At 35.7% G+C, this 26,903-nt stretch overlaps 3 protein-coding genes across 6 annotated transcripts in view; 1 reads left to right on the top strand and 2 right to left on the bottom strand.

The window, feature by feature from the left end:
- LOC113120992 (circadian locomoter output cycles protein kaput-like) overlaps positions 1-12,087 on the top strand; it is a 50,558-nt gene extending 38,471 nt beyond the window's left edge. For 2 of the 4 annotated variants that reach the window (XM_026291175.1, XM_026291173.1), the window contains exons 14-24: positions 2,419-2,525; positions 2,656-2,803; positions 2,973-3,048; positions 3,843-4,014; positions 4,108-4,208; positions 4,332-4,421; positions 5,430-5,588; positions 5,665-5,904; positions 7,584-7,768; positions 8,222-8,489; positions 8,706-8,990. In XM_026291175.1, coding sequence (XP_026146960.1) covers positions 2,419-2,525; positions 2,656-2,803; positions 2,973-3,048; positions 3,843-4,014; positions 4,108-4,208; positions 4,332-4,421; positions 5,430-5,588; positions 5,665-5,904; positions 7,584-7,768; positions 8,222-8,489; positions 8,706-8,990 — 1,831 coding nt within the window. Of the gene's footprint in view, positions 1-2,418; positions 2,526-2,655; positions 2,804-2,972; positions 3,049-3,842; positions 4,015-4,107; positions 4,209-4,331; positions 4,422-5,429; positions 5,589-5,664; positions 5,905-7,583; positions 7,769-8,221; positions 8,490-8,705 lie in introns of all 4 variants that reach the window. The other 2 variants (XM_026291174.1, XM_026291176.1) reach the window with 2 other exon arrangements.
- Positions 12,088-13,963: 1,876 nt separating this feature from the next.
- On the bottom strand, positions 13,964-20,289 carry LOC113120991 (transmembrane protein 165). Its single transcript, XM_026291171.1, has 6 exons — positions 19,624-20,289; positions 18,245-18,470; positions 17,222-17,397; positions 16,921-17,106; positions 15,288-15,393; positions 13,964-15,187 (listed from the first exon to the last, which is right to left on the bottom strand). The coding sequence occupies exons 1-6, from the start codon at positions 19,762-19,764 to the stop codon at positions 15,111-15,113; spliced, it is 912 nt and encodes a 303-aa protein (XP_026146956.1). The 5' UTR covers positions 19,765-20,289; the 3' UTR covers positions 13,964-15,110.
- A 943-nt stretch (positions 20,290-21,232) lies between these two features.
- Positions 21,233-23,006, bottom strand: LOC113120990 (polyprenol reductase). The gene is made up of 5 exons (XM_026291170.1): positions 22,772-23,006; positions 22,508-22,659; positions 22,042-22,233; positions 21,724-21,843; positions 21,233-21,563 (listed from the first exon to the last, which is right to left on the bottom strand). Exons 1-5 carry the CDS (start codon positions 22,969-22,971, stop codon positions 21,304-21,306), a joined length of 924 nt encoding a protein of 307 aa, XP_026146955.1. The 5' UTR covers positions 22,972-23,006; the 3' UTR covers positions 21,233-21,303.
- Between the last annotated feature and the right edge of the window lie 3,897 nt (positions 23,007-26,903).

Below are 26,903 nucleotides of genomic sequence, written 5' to 3'. Positions count from 1 at the left end.
GTATGTACTACTACGACAGAAAGAAACATGGAAAGCAGGAAAGATAAAACGGAAGACTAAAACAAGCAGCAGAAGTAGAAAATAATGGAAAAAAAATAGATCTAAGGAAGGAAAAGAAAGAGAAAGGAACAAATCAGTCCTTGATAAAAACAATTGTGTATTGAATTGTGCTCTTAAAATGATAAACTTTTTTTTAAGTGTACTTGCAGAATATTAGTGAAATTAAAGACTGCTTAAGTGCACAAAGTGTGTACTTTGTAATATTGTCAAATTAAAAGCTTTCAAATATATCACAAATCATCATGATTTAATAATCTTTTGCGATTCACACTTATGTTGATATGATTTTAACTATAATGTTACTTGATATTACATTACAAGTGAATATGTTACGTTTTTCAACTAAATTGCAGCATTTCATTGCATTTGTTTAATTACAAATATGATTAATAAAGATGATTCATATTATTTAATACATGACATACAGTGCATGTACAGTATCAACAGAAATAACATTAAAATGTTTAAGTTTACCATAAATGCCTGTCAGTCCATTCAGCAAGACAGTTTTAACTGGAAATATGTGAAAGATGCTACTTTATCAGCTTTTTGCCCTAAAAATGACTTAAAATGATGTAAAAGAATACAAAACAACTAAAAACACCGTTATTTTTTTGTGTGTGAGGGTTCATTTCTAGACCTGGAATAAGTGATTTATAGATCTGAGGATATCAGGTTAAAAAATTCATGAAACTCTTTGAACATTTTTTTGTTTATGCCAAGCTGTGAACTATTTTAAAGGGAACAAATTAAAAGTATAAAATGTTTATAAAAACAAATCCAGTCACACTTTATTATAAGGTCCAGTTTCAGTAAAACTTTAACTACAACTTCTGCCTCAATAAACTCATAATTTGCCACTTATTAATAGTTAGTAAGGTAGTTGTTAAGTTAGGTATCAGATAGGATTAGGGATGTATAATATGGTCATGCAGAATATGTGCTTTATAAGTACTAATAAACAGACAATATGTTAATAATAGGCATGCTAATAAGCAACTAGATAATAGTGAGGATAAGACACTATATTAAAGTGTTACCACAAATCCTAATCCAGTAATCACAAATAAATAGAAAATTCATGGGGCACTAGAATATTGTTGTGGAGAATGGAGAGCCATGGAGATGAAAAATGACTGAGAACCACTTTCTTAATGTCACTTCTTTACAGTACCTGGTTTTGAGAAGTCTTGCACTTCAAGCTGTGTGGGCCTGTGACAGTCACAATACGCTCCCCTTGAGACTTCTCAGTTCCTGAAGCCGTTTGTTGTTCATGCTTGCACTTTGTTAGCATTAGCATGTCTCAGAGTAATCAATAGCTCACGTTCAGCCCACAGGGTCAAAGGCTTATACATTTGGAATAACATAAACCTCATTTTCTCTATAAAATCCTAATGCCATTATGCTTGTAAAGGTTTTTACAGATTTGAGATGAGTTGTTTTAGGAGAATAGCTGCTGGCGCTGATGATGCTCTATATTTAGTTCAAATCATGGATTCGGTTGAATCGGCACAGATGTTAAAGCATTTGAATAAGATTTTCCACATTATCAGGTGCTTAGCAGACGCTAGTGGCACTTCAGATCTTTTTATGCTGTTTGTATCCCAAAACATTTTCATGTGACTCAAGGAATGCCTGAAAATAGGTTTCCAAGACTTGTCTTGGCAAAAAATGCTTTTGAGTCATTTTAAAATGCTCAATTGTTTAAAATAGATGGTGTGAATTCAAAAATGTAGAACACTAAAAAAAATTATATTTTTTTAAGTTAAGTGGTTGCAAACAATTTATTTTAGATGCATTACAACATGTTGAAAGTTATAGTCAACTAAATGTGTTTATTTAAATGTACTGTAGCTAACATAAATTGATTGCAACTAATTACCTTTAAAAAATTCAATGAATATTTTTTTCAGTGAAGATTTGAATTCAGTTAATTTTCTTCTATAATAACATTATTTCTAGTCATTAAGTATGCAACAAAGCAATTAGCAACAAAAATGCATTAACATTAATAACTTTATTAAGTAGGTGGGGAAATCTCCATGTGAAGATTCTTTGAAGTCTGAGTTTTGACTTTGAAAATACTTTTTTTTAAAACATTAAATGTTTGTGACTGTATTTTGTATTTTTATTAAATGTATTTTGTTTTGCTTTAGCACAATTGTTAGACTTTGCACCAATGATTAACCTGGAAAATAAATAAACAAATAACAATATTAGCCATAGAAGTATTATACTGGATAATGGGCACACTTGACACATTCAAATAATTTAGCAGTAGTTTTTTGTATTGTTGAAATGTGTAACAAATTGTTAGATTATAGAAATATGCCTTTTATGATTTGTTGTATTTTGCAGGGCACCCCCCATCATAGGCTACCTACCCTTCGAGGTTCTGGGGACTTCAGGGTATGACTACTATCATGTGGATGACCTGGAGACCCTGGCCAAGTGCCATGAACACTGTGAGTTCATCTAATGTTTGTGTGTACTCCTGGTTAAAATGGACAATGGTTTGAAATGTATGAATGAGTGGCACTGTTTTGAGTTTTGACTTTGTAATAATAAGATCTCTCTCTCTCTCTCTCTCTGCAGTGATGCAGTATGGTAAGGGGAAGTCGTGCTATTACCGTTTCCTGACTAAAGGTCAGCAGTGGATCTGGCTTCAGACTCACTACTATATCACTTACCACCAGTGGAACTCACGGCCGGAGTTCATCGTCTGCACACACACTGTGGTCAGGTGAGAGTTTCAGAGCGTGTGACATCTTCTGCCAGTGGTTTGGCACTGAATCTTAGCAGGCACAGAATAATAAAGCATAAAGCAGGATGTGGTGCGCTCCTGTTTAGAGAGAATTTCTTAGGTTTATTTATTTTATTTTTTTCTGAATGATGTATTTCTTTTGTCTCAGCTATGCTGAAGTGAGGGCTGAACAGCGCAGGGAACTGGGCATTGAGGAATCACCTCCTGAGATCTCAGCAGACAAGGTGAGACATTACTGAAATCACTTCTGAATCCCCATTTAGCCTTTTATTAAAACAGGCAAGTATACATTTACAAAAAAAAAAAAAAAAATATATATATATCTTTATACATTTGATTTAATATTACACTACTAATAGTATTTTTGTATTAAGCTTATTTTTATCATTTATTTTTATGTGTAATAAGTGTGATTTATTTCTATAGATTTAAAACATATATTTGTTAAGATTATATTTATTCAATTCTGAATTCCCATCCTACAAATATAACAGACAAATATGTAAAATATCATGTATATAAATGTATATTTGTTTTTTATCTTGATATATTTATGTATATTATATATTTATTTCATATTTTCAATATTTAGTTGATTTATATACTTTTATGTGATTCATAATTAAGTACATTTTGGGTAAATATGTAAAATATCCAAGGATACATATAAGTGGTGCGCAGGTGCATATGCACAACCAAAATTAAAAATGTACTTTGTAAATAATTTCAGACCACTCATTTGTGAACTAACACGGTTGACAGCGGTTAACGCAATCACCTTCTCAGATCAACTGTAATACTGTATAAGATTTCCATTCAAACTGAAAGCGTAAATCTAGGTTATGCACTAGATTTTGTTCTGTAGCAAAATACAAATCTTCATTCACTGACACACTTCACTTGGAAGTGCTAAACCCAGCAGTGTATATACTTACCACCCAAATAAAATTAAAAAAATATATATATATTTTCTGTGGCAACAAACCCTGATGTTCCCTCTCCGTTTCACTCCGCTCAGTCTCAGGACTCCGGCTCTGAGTCCCAGCTGAACACCTCCAGCCTGAAGGAGGCGCTAGAGCGATTCGATCACAGCCGCACACCCTCCGCCTCCTCACGGAGCTCCCGCAAATCCTCCTCACACACCGCTGTCTCGGACCCCACGTGTATGTATTACATACCAAAGACAGAAGGTGGTTCTCAAAAACACAGCCATAGCATATTGAGATGTTTACACAGACCCATATACTGACTGACCCATATACTGTATGTTTGTGTGTCTGTAGCCACACAGACAAAGCTACAGACAGACCATAGCACACCCCCCCGCCAATCAGTGTCAGCCATTGAGATGACGTCACAGCGGAGGTCCTCCATTAGCAGTCAGGTTGGTATGAAATCTAGTGTTCACACACAAAACCCATTTTAACATGGAAACAAACAATTTAGGACAAGAGGAGAAAACTGTAACATGAAATGAGTATTGACCGTGTGTGTCGTCCCTCTTCAGTCGATGAGTTCTCAGAACACAGGACAGACGATGGCAGCATCTCTTGTGTCTCAGCCTCAGCAGCCTCAGCCACTTCAGCCCAGCGTGCAGGTAATTCAACATCCCTAGTACTGCATTCACTTCTCTCACTCTTGCCAATTAGTGTCCTGGTACCTAATTAACCTTTGATATGTAAAATCAATGGGATCTACGCCATGCTTTGGTGTGCCATTGATGCAGAGAGAGGGACTGGCTAAACGGTTGTCTTTTCAATGAATGAAACCGTTACTCAGTCTGTTCGACTACACAGTCTGTTCCATAGTATTCTTTCTTTCTTTCTACAGTTCTTATAATAAAATAAATGTTTCTTTAGCACCAAATCAGCATATAAAAATTATTTCTGAAAGTGACACTAAAGACTGGAGTAATGGCTACTTTGGCAAATCATATTAAAATAGAAAACAGTTATTTAAATTCTACTAATATTTTGTGATCAAAATAAATTAATCCTTGGTTTCTATATATAAAAAAAACAATCCCAAACTGAATAAGTTATACAAATAACTTTGGGATGCAAATTATTTTGTTCCAGAATGCATTTATTGGCTTTTTTTTTTACATTAGAACAGTAACATTTTAACGATTTTTAAAAAGGGATACAAATATTAAATTTTTAAAGATAAATGAAAATTCTGTCATTAATTACTCACCCCCATATCGTTCCCAGGGCGAGTAATTAATGACAGAATTTTCATTTTTGGGTGAACTATCCCTTTAATAGATATCATTTCTGTAACAGGCTCAGATTTTCACACTTCTTTGCAGTGTTAACCGTTTTATTTATTGATAATATGATCATTAAACACATTAAAATCTTATTTTTGGTTTATTAAAATATATTTAAGCATCTGAATATTAGACATTCTACAGTCTGCAACCAGTTTACATCTTACCTATCTATTATCAGAACATTTTAAAATATATTTATATAAAATGCTGCTGCAAAACATCATGTGACCTTGAAGAGCATTTTGCATCTGAAGACCTGTATTGCTCTGGTAACTTTAACCCTGAGGCCTACTGAAAGTATTTTACCTGCTGCTGTTCTTTGTTTTGTAGCCGGTGCTGCAGTTTTCTGCGCAGATGGATGCGATGCAACATCTTAAGGATCAACTGGAACAGCGCACACGCATGATTGAGGCCAACATCCAGAGACAACAAGAGGAACTGCGGCAAATCCAGGAGGAGCTGCAGAGGGTGCAAGGCCAGGGCTTACAGGTGAGAGCGCCCCCTAGCTTTTGATTAAAGATGCACTCCCTGCCTCAAATTGACACACTTTTGTTTGGCTATGTAGATGTTCTTACAGCCCGGAGGTGGTGGGCTCAACCTCGGCTCTGTGCAGCTGACGCAGGGATCATCCGTGCAGCCGGGGGGCGCTCTGTCCATGCAGGGGGCGGTGGTGCCGGCAGGGAGCCTGCAAAGCGGCCTGCAATCCACACACACAGTGACACAACACACTGTCACACAGCATCCTCAGCAGGCACCGCCACAACAACAGAACCTTCTCAGAGATCAGAGCTCCACACTAACTCAGGTGAGACGGAGCTAAAACACATCTGAAACACAGCAGCAGACGTAGCAATAAAGTCTACTAGGAATTCACATTTATTTATAGAAGTGAATGAGTTTCTATTCAATTACATTCAGTTTATTTAAATAAAATATGTAAGTTTAGTCCCTCATAGAACTTAATGAACGGAAATTTGACTATAGTGCTGCATTAAAAGATTTTTGTCATTAACTAAAACAAAAATATTTTATAAAAAAAAAGTTAAATAAATATAAATATTTTATGAAAAAATTAAAGAAAATGAAATGGTATTTAAAAATGTTGCCTTGACAACTAACTGAGATGTTACTATAATACTTAATAAGTAAAAATATTTTTATTGCAGTTAATGCACTGGCCACACCCCCTGAACTGTATAATCTTACATTTCATACAGTTGACTGTTGACAAATATGATGCAGGGCAACAACTCCATAAGTTATGCCCTAAAATTCAAGATATTGGAGCAAAAAATGCCCCTGCATGTGTTTTTGTCTCATATTTATATCATATGATAAGGGATATTAATGTTACATGAGCAGCAAGAACAGTAGTTATCAGACGAGTGCTGTTTCACAAGTTTAAATGTGATTTTATACTACGGTTCAGTAAATAAGAAACTGATATTGTGTTATATATTTTAAACACAATATTATGTTTTTGCTAAATTTTGCAGAGATCATTTTACATTTAAAGCCATATCAATATTGTTGTGCATCTCAGAGCGACACAGTGTTGTTCAGTTTCTGAATGAATTGAGTGAATCAATGATTCAAAGATGCATTCAAGAGAGAGAGCCATTTACTTCTTTCTTGAATGAAGTCATTTGAACAAATCATAAAGGGATTTACCGCCACCTGCTGGCAGATTTAGTTTCTTATTAAGAGTATCATAATCATAATAATAATTTTAAAAAAAATACATTAAAGGTATAGGTCCCCCCCCCCCCCCCCAAAAAAAAAAAAACCTGTCATAATTTACTGACCTTTATGTCGTTTCAGAACTTTCTTTTGTGGAACATAGAAGGTATTTTGAAGACTGTTGGTAACAAAACTGTTTTAGTTACCAATGACATTCATTGTAAACAAAAAAAATAATAATTCTCAAATTATCTTCTTTTATGTTCCATAGTTTACCTTAGGCCGTTATAGCCTAAATGCTTATGTGTACTTTTGTTGAATCAAATTAAATATTTCTTTCTAAAACTAAAATTTGTAATTGATACTTTCTCATTTAACAAAAATAGCTGTAAATATATATTTGTAGGGTATTTTCACATTCAAATATATTTTGCGATTTAATTTGATAAATTCATCAAAACATCATGCAATTAATGAGATAAAAAAATGTAATCAACTGAAAGCCCTAGTATATATAAATAAACATACATGCATGGATATATTTAAGAAAAATTTTATGTTTATATATTAAATATATTTATATATGAAAATAAATGTATGTAAATACATGTAAATATTTTCAAAATATATTGTATGTGTTTCTTTTATATATACATATACATACAATATACTCATTACACACATATATTCTATAAACAAACACTTTTATTTTGGATGTGATTAATCATGATTAATGGTTGCTCAGCACCGTAAATAAAACAATATAGTCTAACATCAGTTCTTTCTATCTCTGTCTGTTTTTAGCAGTCGCAGAGGTCCTCTCACACATTGCAGTCTCCTCAGGGAGCACTGCCTGCATCTTTGTATAATACCATGATGATCTCTCAGCCGGCGCAGGCCAACGTTGTCCAGATCTCCACAAGCTTGGCCCAGAACAGCAGCCCCAGTGGAGCCGCGGTCGCCACCTTCGCACAAGACCGGCAGATACGGTACATGTGCAGCTGTTACAAACACACATTCAGACTTTGAAACATAAAGGGCATGTACGCAGTTTAATAAGCACATTAGAATACTAGACTTGCTCAAAACAATTAGCATTAATCTCATACACTCATAATCTCATTTCACTACATGTGTGGACATACAGTGGAGTGGAATGATGTCATGCCTCACAGGACCCCAGTGCTACATAAAAACAGACATACAACAAATTAGTAAAACCTATACACAACTAACCTACTGACAGATTTTGACTATAAATATACTATTTATAAAGTTTTACCTACACATAGGTTAAAAAATACAGACTATACAAATGCTAGAGTAATAAACATTTTGCTACAATAAAAATAAAAATCAAAAGTGCCTGTGGACTCCTGACCATGTCAAGGTACAAACTCTTAACAAAGCTATCTAATAACCTGCTGTCTTGCCTTCCACAGGTTCCCTGCTGCCCCACAGCTCCTCACTAAGCTAGTAACCGGCCCAATGGCGTGTGGTGCAGTTATGGTGCCTACCACCATGTTCATGGGGCAGGTGGTGACCGCGTTTGCCCCGCAGCAGGGCCAGGCTCAAACAATCAGCATCACCCAGCAGCCGTCTGCGCAGACGCCGGAGCAGCAGGCGCAAACGCAGTCACAGATAGCTACAGGAACAGCCCAACAGCAGGGACAGGCTCAGCTTGCCCAGCAGCAAACGCAATTCCTACAGGTTTGTTGTTGTCGTAGATATTTTTTAGAATGTCCTGATACGGAAACCATGGAATTCAATAGAGCGTCTTATCTTTTTCAGATGACTGTATAATATTGATCATGTTGATTATTGGCCATAACATGAAACTAAATATTGTGTAATTGGTATCACCTGGCAATTCAATATCACTAAATCCCTGCCATATATAATAACGTTTCACGCTTCCTCCTGCAGGCCCCTCGGCTTTTACACGGCAACCAATCTGCCCAGCTGATCCTTCAAGCCTTTCCCCTGCAGCAGCAAGGCACCTTTGCAGCCGCAACACAACAACAACAGCAGCAACAACTGCAACAGCAGCAGCAACAACTGCAGCAGCAGCAGCAACAGCAGCAACAACAGCTGCAGCAGCAGCATCAACAACAACAACAGCAGCTGCAACAACAACATCAACAACAGCAGCAGCAGCTGCAGCAGCAAATGGCAGCTCATCGCTCCGACAGCAAAGCGCCACCTCAGTAGCTGACCACACGTCAGGGACACAACCCAGTCTCCACTGAGCAGTCCTGCAGGCTGAGGGGCTTCTGAGGGGGCTGTTTGAAGCTAAACAATAGCAGTATTTCGTACTGTACCCTCTCAGATACCCTTCCACTGCTTATAGGTGAAGGGCAAGAGCTAAACGGGTGTTGATTTTCACCCCGTGCCCTCTCTGACCTATAGGTAGTTGATCACCGGCTGCTTGCACTGAATTCTGGGAGAGGTCCGACCATGAAAGCCAAACTTTCCGCTGGCTGGTGAGGAAACAGCGGCGTCTGGTTTTCCGCGAACATTCTCCACCACAATATTCGCATCCCCCTTTGTCTCGTATGCCCAGTGTGTGCCGTCATCCCTCTTTTTCACAGGTTTAATTTATGCAGAAGAAGCTTGAAGAAGTCACGCAGGACAAACGGCGTCTTTCTCTTTCCTACTCATTTTACTTGTCGCAAGTAATAATGGGTCAGAAAATATTTTTACGAATTTCACGTGGATTCCGCTTTTATTGTACAGTTCACCTGTAAAATAATGTGTAAATATATGGACAAAAGGAAAGAGAAACTAATATTTTATATGATGCATGAGACAAAAAGCGTAGTCTGTTATTTGTAGCTTTGAATATTCTTTTTTTCTAATATTCAGAGGAAAAAAAGCTAAACTTAATACACATAATGGCTGATCTCTTCACAGACTTCCTTTTTCCAGTGGTATGTGGGTGAGTGTGTGTATGTGCTTGCGCACGTGTGTGTTCGTATGTGTGTGTGTCTGCCAATGCTGGATCCACAGATCGTGTCACAGTTGGTTTAAAAACGGCCTTCGTGTTTTAGTAAAACTGTTAAAGGAACAGGCAATCTTTAGATGTTTCGTGTCATGTTATGCACCTTAGTAATTGCAAAAATATAGATATATTTCAGAGAGATGTTTTACATTTGTAAATAGTTTAAAGAGATGGCTTCAGATTTAGTATATCATGCGATTAAGCAAAAAAAAAAAAAAAAGAAAAGTAGGAAATGGTGCTTCGACTGTTTAGCATAGAATCATTACGGCTGGCAGCGGCCTCGCAACATTCGCTATCAAAGCTACATACTCTGCCAAACTGGAACTGATGCTTAAAACAGCAAGGTTATGATGAGGAAAAATATAATCGCATAGTGTATGATCCTAAAGGATACAGGTAAATTAGCTTAAGGTAAGCCATGGCTTCCTCTAGTTTTACAATGGTTTACTTGGTTGTTTACACTGTTATACAGTGTTTTAGGTATGATTAACTAAATAGGTTTGAGTAACCAGAAATATTTTAAACCGCCAAACCTGTTTATCATCTAGAGATAGTAAATTATCACATATTTGCACAGCTTCAATGCAGGAACACTTTCACTTGCCTTTCTTGGGGCTCCGCTCGTTGACATTTCAATGACAGCAACTTGACTTTGCAACCCTCTTCCACTCAGCTCTGGGAAAGCAGGAATGTATCGGTTCACTAGTACCTCTGTAATGCTGACATAGTCACTATTAGCTTCTATCTCGTCGTCCAAAGCACAGCAAACAACCCTAATGTTGACAATCTGTTTCTTGTTACAATTCGGATGAGCCTGACTGTAGTTGATTAATTTGACATTCAAACAGTTTAACTGTCTTCAGGATCTTGAGATTTAGATTTATGCTCGACAAGACAGTAATTGCTAGAATTAAAGCTTCCCCAAAGTTGTGAGTAGTTAACCATCATGAATGTTCAGAAGTAATAATTATGTTTTCCTCTAGTTATATATCTATATGATTTATGGAACCCTTTTTATCCTTAAGAAGAAATCTTAAACACTATTTTTTTTTTTTTTTTTAAGTTATGAAAGCTGAGAGTCACTTTTATCAACGGGTAGCACTTATGGATGACAGTTTTTGTACTTTTTGTTTTGGTCTTGTAAGACAAGATCGTGTTATTAATTGTTTTAATTATTATTCCAATCATCAGAAGTTTGCGCACTAATGAGCAATATTGCCTCTTCAGGTTAGTACGAGTAGACAGGTGTAGTTCATTCCAATATTTTCAATATCAGACCTCACTATATATAAAAGTGCCAGTCTGAATGTTTGGTTTTTAAATCCAAGCACCCGGAGTGCTGGTCCAATCACAGTTCATGTTGCAGTATCCACTCAACGGCAGAATAACTCATGTGATCTATAGTAATGCAGTATGATTATGTAATCTAACTCATCCTATTGTTCTTCAAGATGGTCCTAAGGTCTATGACGGTCATTGTGTTGGTTCAATACCACAGAAATCTTGTGACGGCATGGCTAGAATGAGCAAGGCGAGATTATTGATTGAATGTAAAACTGTCACTTAGCTTTATAGTAACATTTCAAGAATATTTTAAAGAGGAATATATTGAAAATTTAGATGTTCTTATTTTTCTACGGCAAGGTCAGAACAGAGAATTTATGCAGATAGACTATAGTTGATGTATAAAACGGCTGTTATACACCTTTTGCTAGAAAAGGGAACAGAAAATTAAGCTTACTCCATATTGTAACCTCAAGTGAAGGATTTAAACAAACTGTGACACACTGGAGGACCAGTTGAACTTTCTCCCCACAATGCAGTTGGATTAGGAAGTGTTTAGGTTTTTGCCTGAGTAAGAGAGGTCTTTAATGTTTGCTACAGACTTCTGCTTATGTTTTGGGGTACTTGAAGGTAATACATCATTTTTTTCTTTCTTTTTTTTTTTTTTTTTTTTTTTTAAACAATCTTGCTTAAAGAGTATAGGTCACCTATACAAATTCAGGCTGGGTCAAAAAAGACCTTCTGATGCATAGTGCATCCTCTCGCACCGGCATCAGATGTCAGTTGTCGACACGTGATGATGTTTTGGAGTACAAGGGGTTGTTTTTCTGTTTTCTGCACTGGTTTGTATCATGTCAGCCATGATACAAACAGAAATACTACAGCTTCCTCAGGTTGGTTCAGAATAATAATAAACCCACATCCATCTTGCCCCTCCTTTCTCTTCCTCACTTGATCTTGTGATGGTGACCTCTTCAAAAACACATTCTTCTGCATTTACACACACACACACAGGACGATACAAAATGGTTGCCCTCTATGTACCTCTGAATTGTTGTGGTGCTCGATGCAACTCCATGTCAGCTGGCGTTTTAACCCAAAGAGCTTTGAGAAAAGATGGGAGAACATGGCAAAATCCTGTTGAATTTGTTTTTGAAATATTAAAAGCGCCCAGTGGAAAAGGAGGTGGTGAACCATGTTAAATGTTCTGTAGTTCTGATGTACGCACTAGAAGTTCTGAATGTCTATCAGTGTTCTCTTGCTATCATTTAATCTTTGTACGTGTGATGTTCTTTGCAGAGCACTTGTGTTTGGCTCATGAAATGTATCTGGTCAGTACACATTAATATTGAGGATAAATAGCAAACTATTTAATTATACCAATAAAGAGGTTTAAACTCTCACCATTTGTTAGGTTTTATCAATTTTTAACGCTCTATCAGGGGCTACCAGAGCATAGCTCTGTTTTCATAAACTCAATTTAAAAAGAAGAAAAAAGCAATATCAGAAAACAGTGTGCTGTATTGGGTTCATTTTGTGAGCCAGGCCATTCTTACATTTAACAAAGAAATAATGGAACCTTTTTAAACAAACAGTGCAGTTTACTCCCCTTATTCAATTTTGAAAATAAAATTATAAAATATATATATATATATAAATATATAAACATTGTCATGACTGTTTTTATTCCTATACATTTCCGTGTGATTGTTTTCATCTAAATTCGTTTAATAATTTAGATTTGTGCTTCGGTAGAAGGGATATTTTCAGTCGAGTCGATTAATTATTCACTGAACTGATTTGTTCAAGTAAAGATTCACGTCACCGTTTGTTGCTTGGAGACGATCACCAAATCCGAACTCTGGCTTCCTTTTGGAACTAATTTTGTTTGGAAAACCGACGTATTTAACATCCTGTTGAAAATGTACGGTAAGTTAAGTGATATTAACTTTACTTTACATCATTACTTAAGCAATGAACAACTTCACCTGGATGAGAGCAGGACTCTTATCATTAGTTATCGGTTTCAATGTCGTTTGTTAATAAAGTACACATTTTTGTGTCAAATTAAAGTAACATCGTTTGTATGTCCTACGGGCCTGAACGGCGCGGGATTGTTACCGCGGTGTAACGTTACACTGCAGTAACTGCCACACAATATAAACCAAACTATGACATTTTACATTTGGCGCTTAAAATACAATATAATAAGCCTACTTCGGGATCATAAAGATCAATTTCCTCAGGGAAATTGCTTAAACATATAATAACATTTTAATTACTATATAATTAGTAATTTCTGTGTACAGTATATTCACATTTTGAGAAAATGAAAACAAAATGGAGGGGGAAAAAGTCCCATGTTTTCAACTAGAAATCTGGTCACCACCAGTGCTTCAGTAGAACTGAGAAATGTCTGTTATTTATCCCTTACAATGAATAATATGGACCAGAGAAAAATATCTGAATTAAATTTACATATTTACAGTGGAATATTTTTCTTGGCCACATAAAAATAATTATACATGTATCTATGACAAGTGGTATGTTTTTTTAAATATAGCACAAGCACACATTTTAAACAAAACATTTACAATATTTCTTAGGTTTCAAAATATGAAGCTATAGGAATTTAATTCAAAATGAAAACGAAAGAAAAAAAGAATAATAAAGTTTACAAAACTGAAGCTAGTCCCGAATAAAACGGAAGTGCACTTTTTCTGCAGATGCCAGTTTTTTAGATTTTTTTGCATCTAATGCAGTGTTTAACTCGTGGCCTCAAAACATTTTTTTTTTTTTTTTGGATACATCTTTGAAAATTTTGCTTCCTAACATTGTAGGGTTATTGCATCTGCTCCTTGATTTAATCATTTTTCTGTATTGTGAAAAAAACCACATCTGACAGACTGACCTTTTTATTCAATATTTACAGGAATAGCATTTTTGTAGATCTTCTATAATAGTAAAATCAGCACACTCTCCAAAGTTAGTCCCTGTCAAATATTGACAAAAGTACCCTAAAAACATAAAGAAAAAAAGAACCAAATATCCTTCTCAATGGAACAAATCTACCCTGACAAAATATCAATATCTGTGCTCCATAGTAGAATAAATAAAAACTAATCAGAAGGGCAGATGTAAGAAATGATACTCTTCCTTCACAAGGAGACAGCAAATGTACGCCATGTGCTTCTTTCAGGGGAGCCTGTGAAAGCATGACTGTCCCTAACACATTATGATCAGTGACGCAGAAGCACAAATACATTTATGAGCACACAATGATGACCAATAAATACCGTGACTGGGTTTAAAGGCCACATGTGATGTAGTAATCAGATCTCACATAATCCCATACTACATTTAAAGCCTTTGGTAATATGGTATGAATAAAGGACAAACCATCAACAGGCAGTTTAGACACCAGGCAGTTCCTGTAGCATTATTCAGCATTTAATTCACTATTGATGAAGGAATTGTGACTGTTATATTTCTGAGGCTCTTACCCACTAGATACTCCTGAGACGGTGTAGATTTACTGCTGTGCAGTGGGTGAGTGGTAGTGCTTGATCTGGTTTTAGTTTTCGATCTTTTGTAGCCAAGTAAGCTTGAACTTGAATAAATTAGACTGGAGCCAGACCGGTGTTTGCCCACAGCACACACCGCTCAAACAGAGGTAAAACAATGTAGAAACAAGATTAGGGATTTGTTATTTAAAATTTTACTATGTGCCGGAAATAAACCTGCCAAGTTCAAGTAAACTTAATACAGAAGAAATATAATGATCACCTAAAAGCAGAAATGTGTCTTGTTGAAAGGAAAGAAAGACAAAAACAAGGAGGGATTAAGCAAAAAAACTGAAATGCTCAGTAAGACATGAGCAGAGTGTTTTTCATTCATTCAGTCAATCAGACTTTACTCGCACAAAAGAGATTCACTCAAACATATGAACAAGCCATCTGCAGTCTTTGCGCAGTCTCTCTGTGTTCCACTTGTTCTGGGTTGTTGCTGGGTTTATACAAAATGAAACCAAGAGTCAGGTTTTTCCATCAGAATCCAGAATCGGGCCTGATAAAGAGGGCGGAGAACGCAAAGGCCAGGAAAACGATTCCACCAATGATTGTAACTGTAGAAATAACAACAGGAAGTATCAGCAAATAAATCTAAATCAGTGCTTACACAAAACAACAGAACATGCTGTACTGTACTAAATGACTCCGTCTCACCAGTTCTTACGGAGATCTTCTGAGCCACCATCCTTCCGCCGATAACAGCCAGGCCTGTGCACAGACAGTGTCCCAAAGTTCCCCCAACTGCTACTCCAAATGGATCCTGCAGCAAAAACCTGTCAGTTATTCACAGTTAACAACACCCAAGTCATTTGCTAGCTGCTAATATTGAGCTATCGATGAATGTATGTATATAATATTAAATATTAATGAAATGTGATGTAATGTAGTTGAATACATTTTTATGAGCTTAAGGAATATTTACAATAGTAATAAGTGACAAAGTATGTTTAATTAAAGTTAATTACTTATAAAATATAATTTAGAATAAAAGTCTGATGGAATTAAGAATAAAATGTATTTAAATTGATTTATAGTATAATACATGTACATTTAGTCATTTAGCAGATGCTTTTATCCAAGCCGACTTACAAATGAGAACAATGGAAGCAAGCAAAATCAAAAAAAAAAAGGAAAAAAAAAAAAAAAGAGCAATGATTTGCAAGTGCTATAACGAACTAGAAAACGAATCTGGTCCAAATGCGAATGTCTGTGATTGCCGGTGTTTTTTTTTTAACAACAAGTTTTACTTGTGTGTTTTGGCCAACGTGAATTACCACAGATGCTCTTACCCCTGCGCATGTTTATAAAAAATAAATAAATAAAATATATATTAAACAATAATAAAATAAAGAGCCAAATCATGTAAACTGTTAAGACCGACTATTGTAATATCAGCGTCAGGTAATATTACTTGCATTCATTTCTGCAATTAAATGTTTTAATTACATATGTAACTTTATGAAAATTAAGCATAGTTTTACTACAAAGAAATGAAAAAAAAAAGTTAAACTTAAGTAACCACACATTAACATGGATTCGCTAAACTACCCATTTAGCTTCACCATGGTATTTGTGGTAAAACTGGTGATAAAAGGGTGATAAGAATCAATACTCAAACCAAGTTTTAGAAAACTAGTCCCATCTGAATAGGGCTTTAGACAAGCTAATATATGAGCAACTATAATCTAATCATCATAACCATCATAATATGATTGAGATATATATGATGTGTATATGCATTGCAAAATAATTTCATGAGCATTAAGACTATTCAAAATGATAAACATTACAAGAAATTTAAGTAGAAATATTTGTATAAAAATTATTTATAAAACATAATTCAGACTAAATGTGTAAACTGATTAATTCTAATTACAAATAGAAATATATCATCTATCAGTTTGTTACAAAATGCAAAATATGGTTTCATGAGTGTTTAGAAAATAATGATAAAATGTGAATATTTTAGTAGAACATGAATTTTTAAATTATTGTAATATGTATCACTCAAACATATGAACAAGGCATCTGCAGTCTTTGCGCAGGCTCTCTCTGTTCCACTGGTTCTGGGTTGTATAAATACAAAATGATTAATACAGCACCGTACAGCATGTTTTTATTTATAAATAAAATGTCTAATCCTCTTTTTTTAAATGCAAAACACCATTTCTTGGGCCTTACCGATATTTAAAATGGTAAACCACGAGAAAGTATTTTCAGTAAAAGTTAATTACTTATTAAAATAAAATTAAGAATAAGAGTCTAATTTTGTACCCCGTGTACATACCTCTCTTGCAGCCAGCACAATAGTGGCAAGCTGAGAGCGGTCGCCCCACTCTGCGAGGAAGGTGAGGGTGAGTGCCTGAATGAATATCGGTGAAATCACGCTGGGACACCTTCTCTGAGATGATAAGGTTGCCGTCGTCCCAGCTTCCACATCAGGCGAGCTGCTAGCTAGATTATAGCGCTGACGCTACGAGAGGAGAGAGAGTCAATCATTTAAAGTTAAGATAAAATGCTTAAATTATGCAGGGGGTATTATTTAGCCACATCTGTGAACAAACACACTTGAACTATAAAGCTTTTACCTCTTCATCCTTTTTCTTTATCTCAGCCTGGACCTCCTCCAGCTCCTCTTGTCCTTCATCAGGACTCATCTTCAGTCCCTCCCTCAGCATCCTCACACCAAATATGGCAAACAGCGCTGTCGAGATGTAGTAGGTGTAGATCCGTGGGATAATGGTGGTGGCATAACCAAACAGGACTAATGAGAAGAAAAATAGGTCATTCCTGCATTCAGAGGATTTTAGAAAAACACATGATACATAAACACTCGGTTAATGCATTTGATTTGAAGTACATAGAAAGACAAACTCAGAAGCCAAATTGCTGAATTATGAGCTAACCCTAATAATTATATAAGAAAAAGGCCTGTCAGTTGAGCAATATGGCATGATGATGTTGTTTTAGACAGATGCAAATTTATTACAATATTTGCATGATGAATTATATCCTGTAAATATCTCAAAGGACTTTCATTGACACTGTATGCATCAGATGAGCTAGATGAGAGAGATATAAAAAGACAAGAATAGGAACCCAGAGAATTTAAACAAGAAACAAAAACAGGAATCAAATGCCAAGCCTTAAACATTAAAATAAAACCAGTCAAGTCAACATAGGTCAAATAACCACAAATTTAACTACATAATCTTTCACTCAGTAAGTTTGTTTTTAGACCAAATGATGTTCTTTTGTAATTCCTGATTGCTTATTATATTATTGTTTAACTTTAATGGTTAAACTACTCATTATAATTTTACATTTTAATTGAGGTCAAGACCCCTGCGGTGGGACTGGACAATATCCCTGTTTTAAGGAGGTGGGCCTTGATTATGTTTAAAACTAACTTCTTTTAATGCTAGGTTCATTTTATGTTAGATAATAGTTGTTTATTATTCAAGGTTATTCAACATTATGGATGTCTAAAAGTCATGTGACAGGAAAAGGTTTAGATGTTTGTGAAAAGTGGAAGATGAGATATGATGTGAAGCAAATCAGCCTACCTCTGAACATGATTTAAAAAGTAAAGGTGCATTTGACCAACCTACCTGACAGACACGTCATGAGTCCCAGAGCCAACATGGCGCCTGTCAAGACAGTGAGGCGATTGTAGCGCATTGCCATGATGGCTGCGATGAAGAAAGTCTTGTCTCCCAGTTCAGAGACAATGATGACTGAGAGGGCTGCCACAAAGGCATGAATAAAGCCCAGGTTTCCCTTATTGAGTTCATCGACACTCACTGCCGGGCCGGGTGCATGACCGGTGGTTGCCTTCTGCAGCAGGACAAAAATTATGGTTCAGAGGTCGGATCAATTTTTGCATGCAACACATTTATTCAAAATATGAAGCAATATAAATATTTAGAGATATGGTTCTACATTTTAATATGAGCATTTGTGTGTTTTATCTATAAAGCAAGGATTAAAGTAAAGAAAATATGGGGGTATAAAACAGAGCAGTTCTTGAGATTGTGTCAACTTCTGTAGCAGTACGAGATCTTATTCATTCAAACAGTTTGTCTGAAGAAATATATTGTAGTGTGGACACAAATGTGAAGAATTGAACAAGAATGTTATGAATGTTTAACTTTCCATCATTTTCTTAAATGCTATAAATTCACCAAATCCAAATATTATAATTTCTCAAATCCTTTAAATGCAATCCACAAAGTAAACGTTTCAAAATTGGTAATATTTTTATTCTATACATGTGTGCTGTGAATGAATGTAATTATGAGACTACTTTAACTTAGTTTGGTAGTTTTCAACCTTTTTGACTCCAAGGCCCCCCAATTATCAGAGATAACACTTGGCAGACCCTCCTAAACTGATATTTACCTCTATTAAAATAAAACAAATAATTTGAATATATGATGTCAATTAGGATATTCAATCAGTTTAGCTGATCGTTATTATAACTAAATATAAATAACGTCTAGACTTACTGGGTCCCCTTGGAAGTCTGCTTTTGGCCCTGTTTGAGATCAACTTACCAATTTAAAACTACAAAAACACTTAACGTACGATCGATGCACTTGAGATTTTAATTTGATCTGCACTCAGGCCCTCAAATCAAAGCATCCTTTCAATTTCGCGATGTCTCTCTGACCAACAAAATGTCTTAATTCATCCCCCACTTCATGATTCTGAAGGGTGGACAACACCTAACATAAAATATAATACCAAAATATAAAAATGTATCTCCTGAATGATCCCTGACTGTCAAAGCTAACTTACATTCAGCCTAATCAGTGGACACATCTATTAGACAGTCTGTAATCAAATTAGTTTCCCTTCAGTGCTGCTAGCATAATCACCCGGCTAACGTTACTTCCAGCACAAATCTTCTCTGACATATTTATAGTTTTAATAAACATTCGTACGTATATATGTTATCTAGCAAAGATGATAAATGTTTCATACGAACCTCCGCTGGCTTCACCTCGTGAATGACTTGATTCTCTTCTTGAGTTGCTGTAACTCCGGCTGAAAACAACCAGACGTTCAGTAGAATGAGGAAGCACAAGGACCTGCCACCGCCACGCCGCTCGCCGGCCCGAAGAGGCATCTTAAGGGCTGGCTAACACGGCTGTTGTTGTTATAATAATACTTTGCAAATTAAGATAATAAAACCGCTAATTTATACACATGAATGTTTCGTCGCTACTATCAGGCTACCGTGGTCATCTTCGCGGTGAGAGAGACCGATACCAAGGAAAAGACAAAACTATCAGTTGAATGAAAACTATCCGCGATTGGTCAGCTGAGAGACACGTGTACAGTAGAGACATACGTCACTGAAACTGGGGTAGACTATTGGTTGAAACGTCAGCGCCAACGACTCATGAAGAACGCCTACAAGGTAGCGTTAGGTAGTGTTGCAACGCAAAAAGGAAACGAGATTAGAGACCTACTCTGCGTTCCATTCGGAAAGGCTCATGCCTATGCCCTAATCCCTTCAAAGGGTTTACCCTCCGGAATGAGAACTTCGAATGTTTAAAGGGTGTAGGGGACCAAACAAATGTTTCTTGAAGTGCTCTTTTGCGTCATCATCCCGTGCCCACACGGTGGTGCCGTCATCATGCAAAGAAACTGCGCAAAGGATCATGGGGGCCCGAAGTGTCCGTCAGTTGCACCCTTCGACATCCTTCATTCCGAAGCGCCCTTTGAAGTGTCCAGTTTTGAGCACTTCGGTTTGGAACGACCATGATTGTTTTAACTCCGAAGTAGGGTTTCCAATTTTTATTTGAGCAAAAATAAATAACAACAACAACAAAAACATGTCTATAAACTAAGCCAAATAATTCTAATATGCTGATTTATTATTAGTGTAGGAAACAGTTGTGCTGCTTCATATTTTTTTGGGACCTGTAAATTTTTTCAGCATTCTTTGATAAATAAAAGTTAAAAATAATAGTATTTATATAAAATAAAAAAAAATGCTGTGTTAAATATAGAAAAGTTTGGCGTCAGTACAATTTCACAGAAACATATATTTTAAAGTATAATAAGATAGGAAACCAATATAATAAATTGCAATAATATTTGTATTATTAGATATTATTAATATCTGTATTTTTAATCAAATAAATGCAGCCTTGATGAGCTTAAGAGACTAATATATATATACATATATATATATATATATATATACATATTACATACAAATGATTGTCCCTTTGTGCAAGTGCACAAAATGTAAAACAAACCTGTCATCAATTGATCAGCAGCCGGAAACAGGCAGAAAATAAGTAATTCAGTTGATTCTCTTTTTAACAAGACTAAAAAGAGAAGCTAGGGAAGTTAATATGTGGTAAAAGCCACTTCCTTTTTAAGTTATTTGCTGACATCTCACAGTAATTGAGTCTCTAAGCTAGCAGCTGCTGTCAATCACCATCTGAGGTCAGTCTGTGTCAGGGCAATGGTCCTTTTCGGTCCAGTCATGTATTTCTCTCCTTGCCCTGTTCCTTACACATTAAACATACATGATCAAAGTGTCAGCTGTTCCCATTTAAAAGACTGACATTAAGGATATGTATGCTTTTGTTTAGTTAATACTTTATTAATCTGATTCTTATTCCCATATAAAAGAGCTTTTACATAAAAATCACAGGACAAAAGGAATAAAAGCTTTGCGTTGAGTTGGATAAGTCTCAAACTTGCTCCTGTAGTAATCATGACAGAGCTGTGCCGCCAGTGCCTGGTTACAGAGTACATACAGTACCACCAGCCACCAGGTCAGAGAACTGCAGCCACAACAAACACTCATGGCAACATAAATCAGAAGCTCAGCCAGATAATGCGGACAAGAGACCAGCTCAAACCAGCCCCCACAAGGCATCTTGTGGGCTAGAGTCTCTATTTTACCTGGATTGGATAGAGGGAACAAGATTTAATATAAAAAAAAAAAGTATTGTTTAAAAAGTACTGTTATAAGAATATTATATATATATATATATATATATATATATATATATATATATATATATATATAGTTTAATTAGTTTAAACCCCAGTGACTTTCTACCTGAGCTGTTAGTCCTCATTTTGGCCAACATTGAGAGGGACCGGTTCTGGAGGAGTGATGCCCAGATGAAAAGAAGAGTCCCAATTACATGATGCCATGCGAGCTGATTAACAAGAGACCCTGGTATTGCAGAGACAAATACACAGATAGTTAGTAAAATTCAGGAAAATGTCCAGCTACATTTAGGCTAATAAATACTGAAATATTTTTGGTCAAGTTAACATGAATTAGATTTTGAGTTTTCAATGTGGAGGTGCATTTTTGTCAAAAAAACAATGTGACAAAATGAAAGGATCTGAACTAGGAAACTGTACTTACCCGATTGTGGCAGAGAGGAATTTATACATAGGACCGTTAGTCCAAGTAGGACATAGTAACCCAAACCAAATGCGTACTGGACTACATGGATCACACCATTAGAAAATATGCTGACAAACAGGCACTCCAATAGCCGTCTAAGAGAGTGGACCCATAGTAGCACTTGTAAAAGCAGAACGGAGAGATGTAACTCTGTAAAGCAAACATAAGTAAGCATGTGAATTATTCTTTGCAACATGGTAAATGGAAAGTACATTGCAACCAATTAAAAAACTATTACAAATGTATTTAAAAAATGCAGGATCTTCATTACATTGTGTATATACAGAGCTTTTAAGAGTTTTTTTTTCTGATTTGTTTACTATAGTTTCAAGGTTTTACTATAGTAACACACTGGTTTCCATTGTATAAAAAAGAAGGATAAAGTGGAGAAGAAGAATAAAACATTCTTTGTAATTTGAAGTACCGTTCCAAGCAGCTCTTGATCTGCCAGTCAAACACCAAAGCGTGTCAATTAACCAATCAGGGAGAGCCTGATTCATAACGACAGAACACAAGGAGAATAGTAGGAGGAGTCCATTCCACATGACAGACACCGCATAGAAATGATAGAAACACCTAAAAACAACATCAGATAACATGTTTCCTGTATTATCGCCTTGACCAGCTCAGACCATGATATCTGGGGAATATACAGAGCCACATAAAACTAAATTTTATCCCGAATCACCTCTTTGATATGTCAAAGACGAGCTGCCAGTTTGAGCGCTTGATGTGTTCTTTAGTTTTTCCATATCGGATTAAATCCTGAAACACGTGCTCGAATCTGTGAGGCAGTTTCAATGAAAACCTACAGAGACAAAAGGCTACTAGAAAACACAACGCTAACAAAAACCATATAACATTAACTATTGCTATAGAGTCGGGCATCGCAGCAAAAGCATTATCATACTGCGGTCCGCTTGTGTACAGATACCAGAGGAAACAATTACCCGATATTGAAGGTTCCACTCATTCAGGGATTTGCTTCATGGTCAGGTAATATGTAACATGATAAAACCCACAAATAAACATTTCTGCATGTCATATACTTTTCAAAATCTACAGCTCTTAGTATCTATGAATGCGAATGTTTAATTAAAACGACCTTTCGCTTATTTATTCATCACTGTAGATCATAGAAACGTGAAGAAACAGCTAAGTTATCACAACGCCACTGATAGCAAGAATATCATATGGTAGCAAACCATTACTTTTTTTTATGTTCATTCAAACTGTCATTATAGACATCTTTAAAATGTAGCTTCAAAGCCACCATTTGCAGATCTTGCTAAAAACACAAGAGGGCAGCAGGCAAAATATAATATGTCAGTAGCTACGCTGACAGAAAATTAATTCATTGAACTGGTTTGAGGACATTTTGCATTGCCTCATTGTTATAGTATGTACACATATCTGTAGGAGAGAGTGGGGTAAAGTAGTTCTGCACTCTATTTTTAATATTTACACACTTGAGGCGTCAAATTATTGTATGAAAGTAAAATCACACCCCTAGCCGTGCAATATGTCTACAGTACATCAACACATATGTGATTACCTGCTGTACTTGGCCTGTGGCCTTTTGGATTAAAAATTGTTTTTTGGAGTTAATATTTCACTCATTGTCTTTTACTATTACAGGGATTCTGATTTATAACAGGAAGTAACACAATAATCAGACTAGACTGTATGCATTTATCTGTTTGCATGTACAGTTTGTCTTCCAAGGAAGCCTCATTCCCCACTTATATAATAAAAGAGTGTGTGAAAGAGTGTAAACCAAAGCCTCTAAAGTATTTGACTCCAGGATGCCTCATAGAAAAGGCAGGTTTCCTATCTGAGGATGTGTGCAGTGTTTCCTGCCCCATCCCGACTCTTCCTCACTGTCCCCAGTGCTGGACCCTCATTAGGCTCCCTTCTGATACTCTTATTGTCACTCTTCTTCTCTTTCCATCCTTTTATCCCACTGCTCATCCATCGACATTGCTTCTCAACCCATTTCTCAATGGCCTCCTTGCATCTTCCACTTTTTGAATTCGCCAAACAGTAACTTGAATGTTCTCTCGCACTGTGTATATATGGAAATTCATCTATCCATCCGCCCATTCATTCGTCAAACCGCTTGTCATATGTATTGTCATGGGATCACTTGTAATTATTAAAACAAAAATCATAATAATTTTTGCTGCATATATTTTTTTATTATTTTGAGTCAAAATGACATTTATTCACTCTGAGGTGTAAATGGGCTTCATTAAAGATGCACTACTAAATACTAAGTATATTTCAAAGGCTGATTGAACTATATAATGTAGAAAAACTTTTAGGTAAATTTAGAATAAGCAATTAATAATTTGAAATATTTGCTCGCTATTGAACATGCTTGAATTTGGTAACTGGTTCTCAGTTCTACAATTTTTTTTTAATACAAAACAATTCCACCATGATACTATGGCTATCACAGCTAGACTTGTCTTAATTGTCATCTAATGTTTTCATAGTTAAATGAATTTCTGAAATATAAATATTGTAATACTGTATTTAACACCAGAAAGTCTGAGTATGCTATTATAAAGCTATAAAAGCTAAGAATTGGACCTTATTGTTGCATATATTTCTGAGCATGCACATTAAAGAAGCATTGTGGCTGGGGGAATACCCATTTTGCGTGTTTGGTCAAAACAGAATTATGAGGATCTGTGCATTTCATCGTCATCTAGAATTAAATATCTATTTAGTGTTTTTGATGCTATTTATTTTGTATTTGTTTGTTTGAAGTCACCATTAGTATGATTAATGTTCATTTTGGTTAGGCGTATACAGTTATTTTAAAGTATTCATCAGCTACCAGCTGTTATATAGCTGCGTTTAGTGCATTGACGTCAGATCCACACCATTGTGGAAACTTGTTTTGTAAAATTAAAGTAGTTTATTCAACCCTCTATTAAAAATTTAACAAATACTTGTTGAAGAAGTTAGCTGAATATATTGATTTATAGAGAACAATCAGGTTTCAATCTTTGATCTCAGATTTCATGTTACAAATCATATCTTGTTTATTCATCACAGATAGTACTATATTCTGGTCTTAGTAGTGTACAGTATAATATGTGGGGATCTCATGTACACTCATTCCTCTACTGCAGATTTTCTCTTTACTCTCTTCACTATTTTCTGTCCCTTATTTTATCTATAGGCCTATTTTGATATTATATCTATGTATCAATAAAATGTGAAAATAAACCCTATCCCCAGCATACACATCCATACTCTCCAAAACCATTCACATGGTCTTGAGTTGTGATCTTCAGAAGAAAGTTAGATGTATTAAAACAGTTTCTCCAAATTCTCTTAAATGGCTTTCTTTTAATGGTGATTGTTATTATGACATTTCAGAAAGCTGCCTTTTCAAACCCATAAGTGAATATAATCATGGCAGGTATAACTGTGCATTTATATGTTTCGAAGTGGTACTGCGGTTAGATTGTGTTGATCATATTGCTTTTCCACTCTATTGTCTGCTTGGCTGTAGTTCTTTTTCCATGGCTCTCCATGTGTTTTCTTTCCAATACCCAGCGCTGGTGACAGAGCAGGAACTGGCACACCTTGGCCTGGCCCACTGGGATGTGTCAGGCAATAGAGTATTCAATTATTAAATCATGCTTAAAAATAACAAAAAACTAGAGAGAGAGAAAAAAAGTAATATTTTTCATGGTACAAGTCTGGTCAGAATTTGAAATCTAAAAGTAGATTTTGAATTGTTTTGAAGTTAAATTGTGTACTTCTGTGTCTTTTCTGTCACCAAATGACATTAGTTTGATTATTTCAAATTTATGTAAATTTTAATGTATTTTCACGTAATACATCCAAATTCCAGTCATCCTTATGCATAAGCAAGTTTCAAACCAAATGTAGCACCTAGTATAAATGTGATTTCAAACACACTTCTGTGTCTACAATTTCAAACTACTGTAAAAATGTCTTACTTATAGCTTTCTTGTGAAACTGTGATAGAAGAAAGTATTTTAATATTGAAGAAATGTATCTATCAATCTGTCTAGAGATTTGCGTCTTGCCATATTACATGAGCTTATGGTAGCATAATAAATTACCAACACAAAGAGGAAACACTTTGAGGGCTTTTCCATGCCCGCTGTTAGCATGAGTCCAAAAAATAGGAAGTGCTTTCTTTTTCCTGATCCCCTGCTCAGAGGGGGAAGTGTTTTAGGTGCTACGACTCCCAGCAGAAATGATCAGGACAGGAAACATGTGGTGGTTGGAGACTCAAACTCTAACCCTTTCAATCTTTTTTTTAAGACCCATAATGCATCAGTTAACATGTAAACTTACTTCAAAGTAGGCAAACATGGGCCAAAAATGTCTCTCGTCTTCTAAGACTTGATTAATTTCACACAAAACCAAGTCAATTTTGTGATGTATGAAATATTAAAGATGTAAATCTGTACCTCCACCCCAAAATGAAAATTTGGTAATTTATCACTTACCTTCATGTCGTTCCAAACCTGTAAAAGCTTTGTTCGTCTTCGGAACACAATTTAAGATATTTTGGATGAAAACTGGGAGGCTTGTGACTGTCCCATTGACTGCCAAGTAAATTACACTGTCAAGGTCCAGAAAAGAACAAAAGACATTGTCAGAGTGAAACAGAGGAGACAAATTGTTAAATAAAGTCATTATTTTAGTTTTCTTCTCATACAAAAAGTATTCTCGTCACTTCATAAACCAGAATGAACCAGATGGACTATTCTGACAATGTCTTTCATACTTTTCTGTACCTTGACAGTTTAATGTACTTGGTAGGC

The sequence above is a fragment of the Carassius auratus genome, chromosome 20, assembly GCF_003368295.1.
Source record: "Carassius auratus strain Wakin chromosome 20, ASM336829v1, whole genome shotgun sequence".
Taxonomy (NCBI): domain Eukaryota; kingdom Metazoa; phylum Chordata; class Actinopteri; order Cypriniformes; family Cyprinidae; genus Carassius; species Carassius auratus.
Note: the sequence above shows the minus strand (reverse complement) of the source record. Positions and strands in the feature narration are given on the sequence as shown.

Excerpts from the sequence above, each read along its gene's own strand:
- LOC113120991 (XM_026291171.1), bottom strand. The coding sequence starts at position 19,764 with ATGCCTCTTCGGGCCGGCGAGCGGCGTGGCGGTGGCAGGTCCTTGTGC. Across the intron at positions 15,394-16,920 it reads TTGTGCTGGCTGCAAGAGAG|GATCCATTTGGAGTAGCAGT; the intron begins GTATGTACACGG and ends TTTTTGCTGCAG. Across the intron at positions 15,188-15,287 it reads GAAGATCTCCGTAAGAACTG|TTACAATCATTGGTGGAATC; the intron begins GTGAGACGGAGT and ends TTATTTCTACAG.
- LOC113120990 (XM_026291170.1), bottom strand. The coding sequence starts at position 22,971 with ATGCCCGACTCTATAGCAATAGTTAATGTTATATGGTTTTTGTTAGCG. Across the intron at positions 22,234-22,507 it reads ATCAAGAGCTGCTTGGAACG|AGTTACATCTCTCCGTTCTG; the intron begins GTACTTCAAATT and ends TTTGCTTTACAG. Across the intron at positions 21,844-22,041 it reads TTCCTCTCTGCCACAATCGG|GGTCTCTTGTTAATCAGCTC; the intron begins GTAAGTACAGTT and ends CTGCAATACCAG.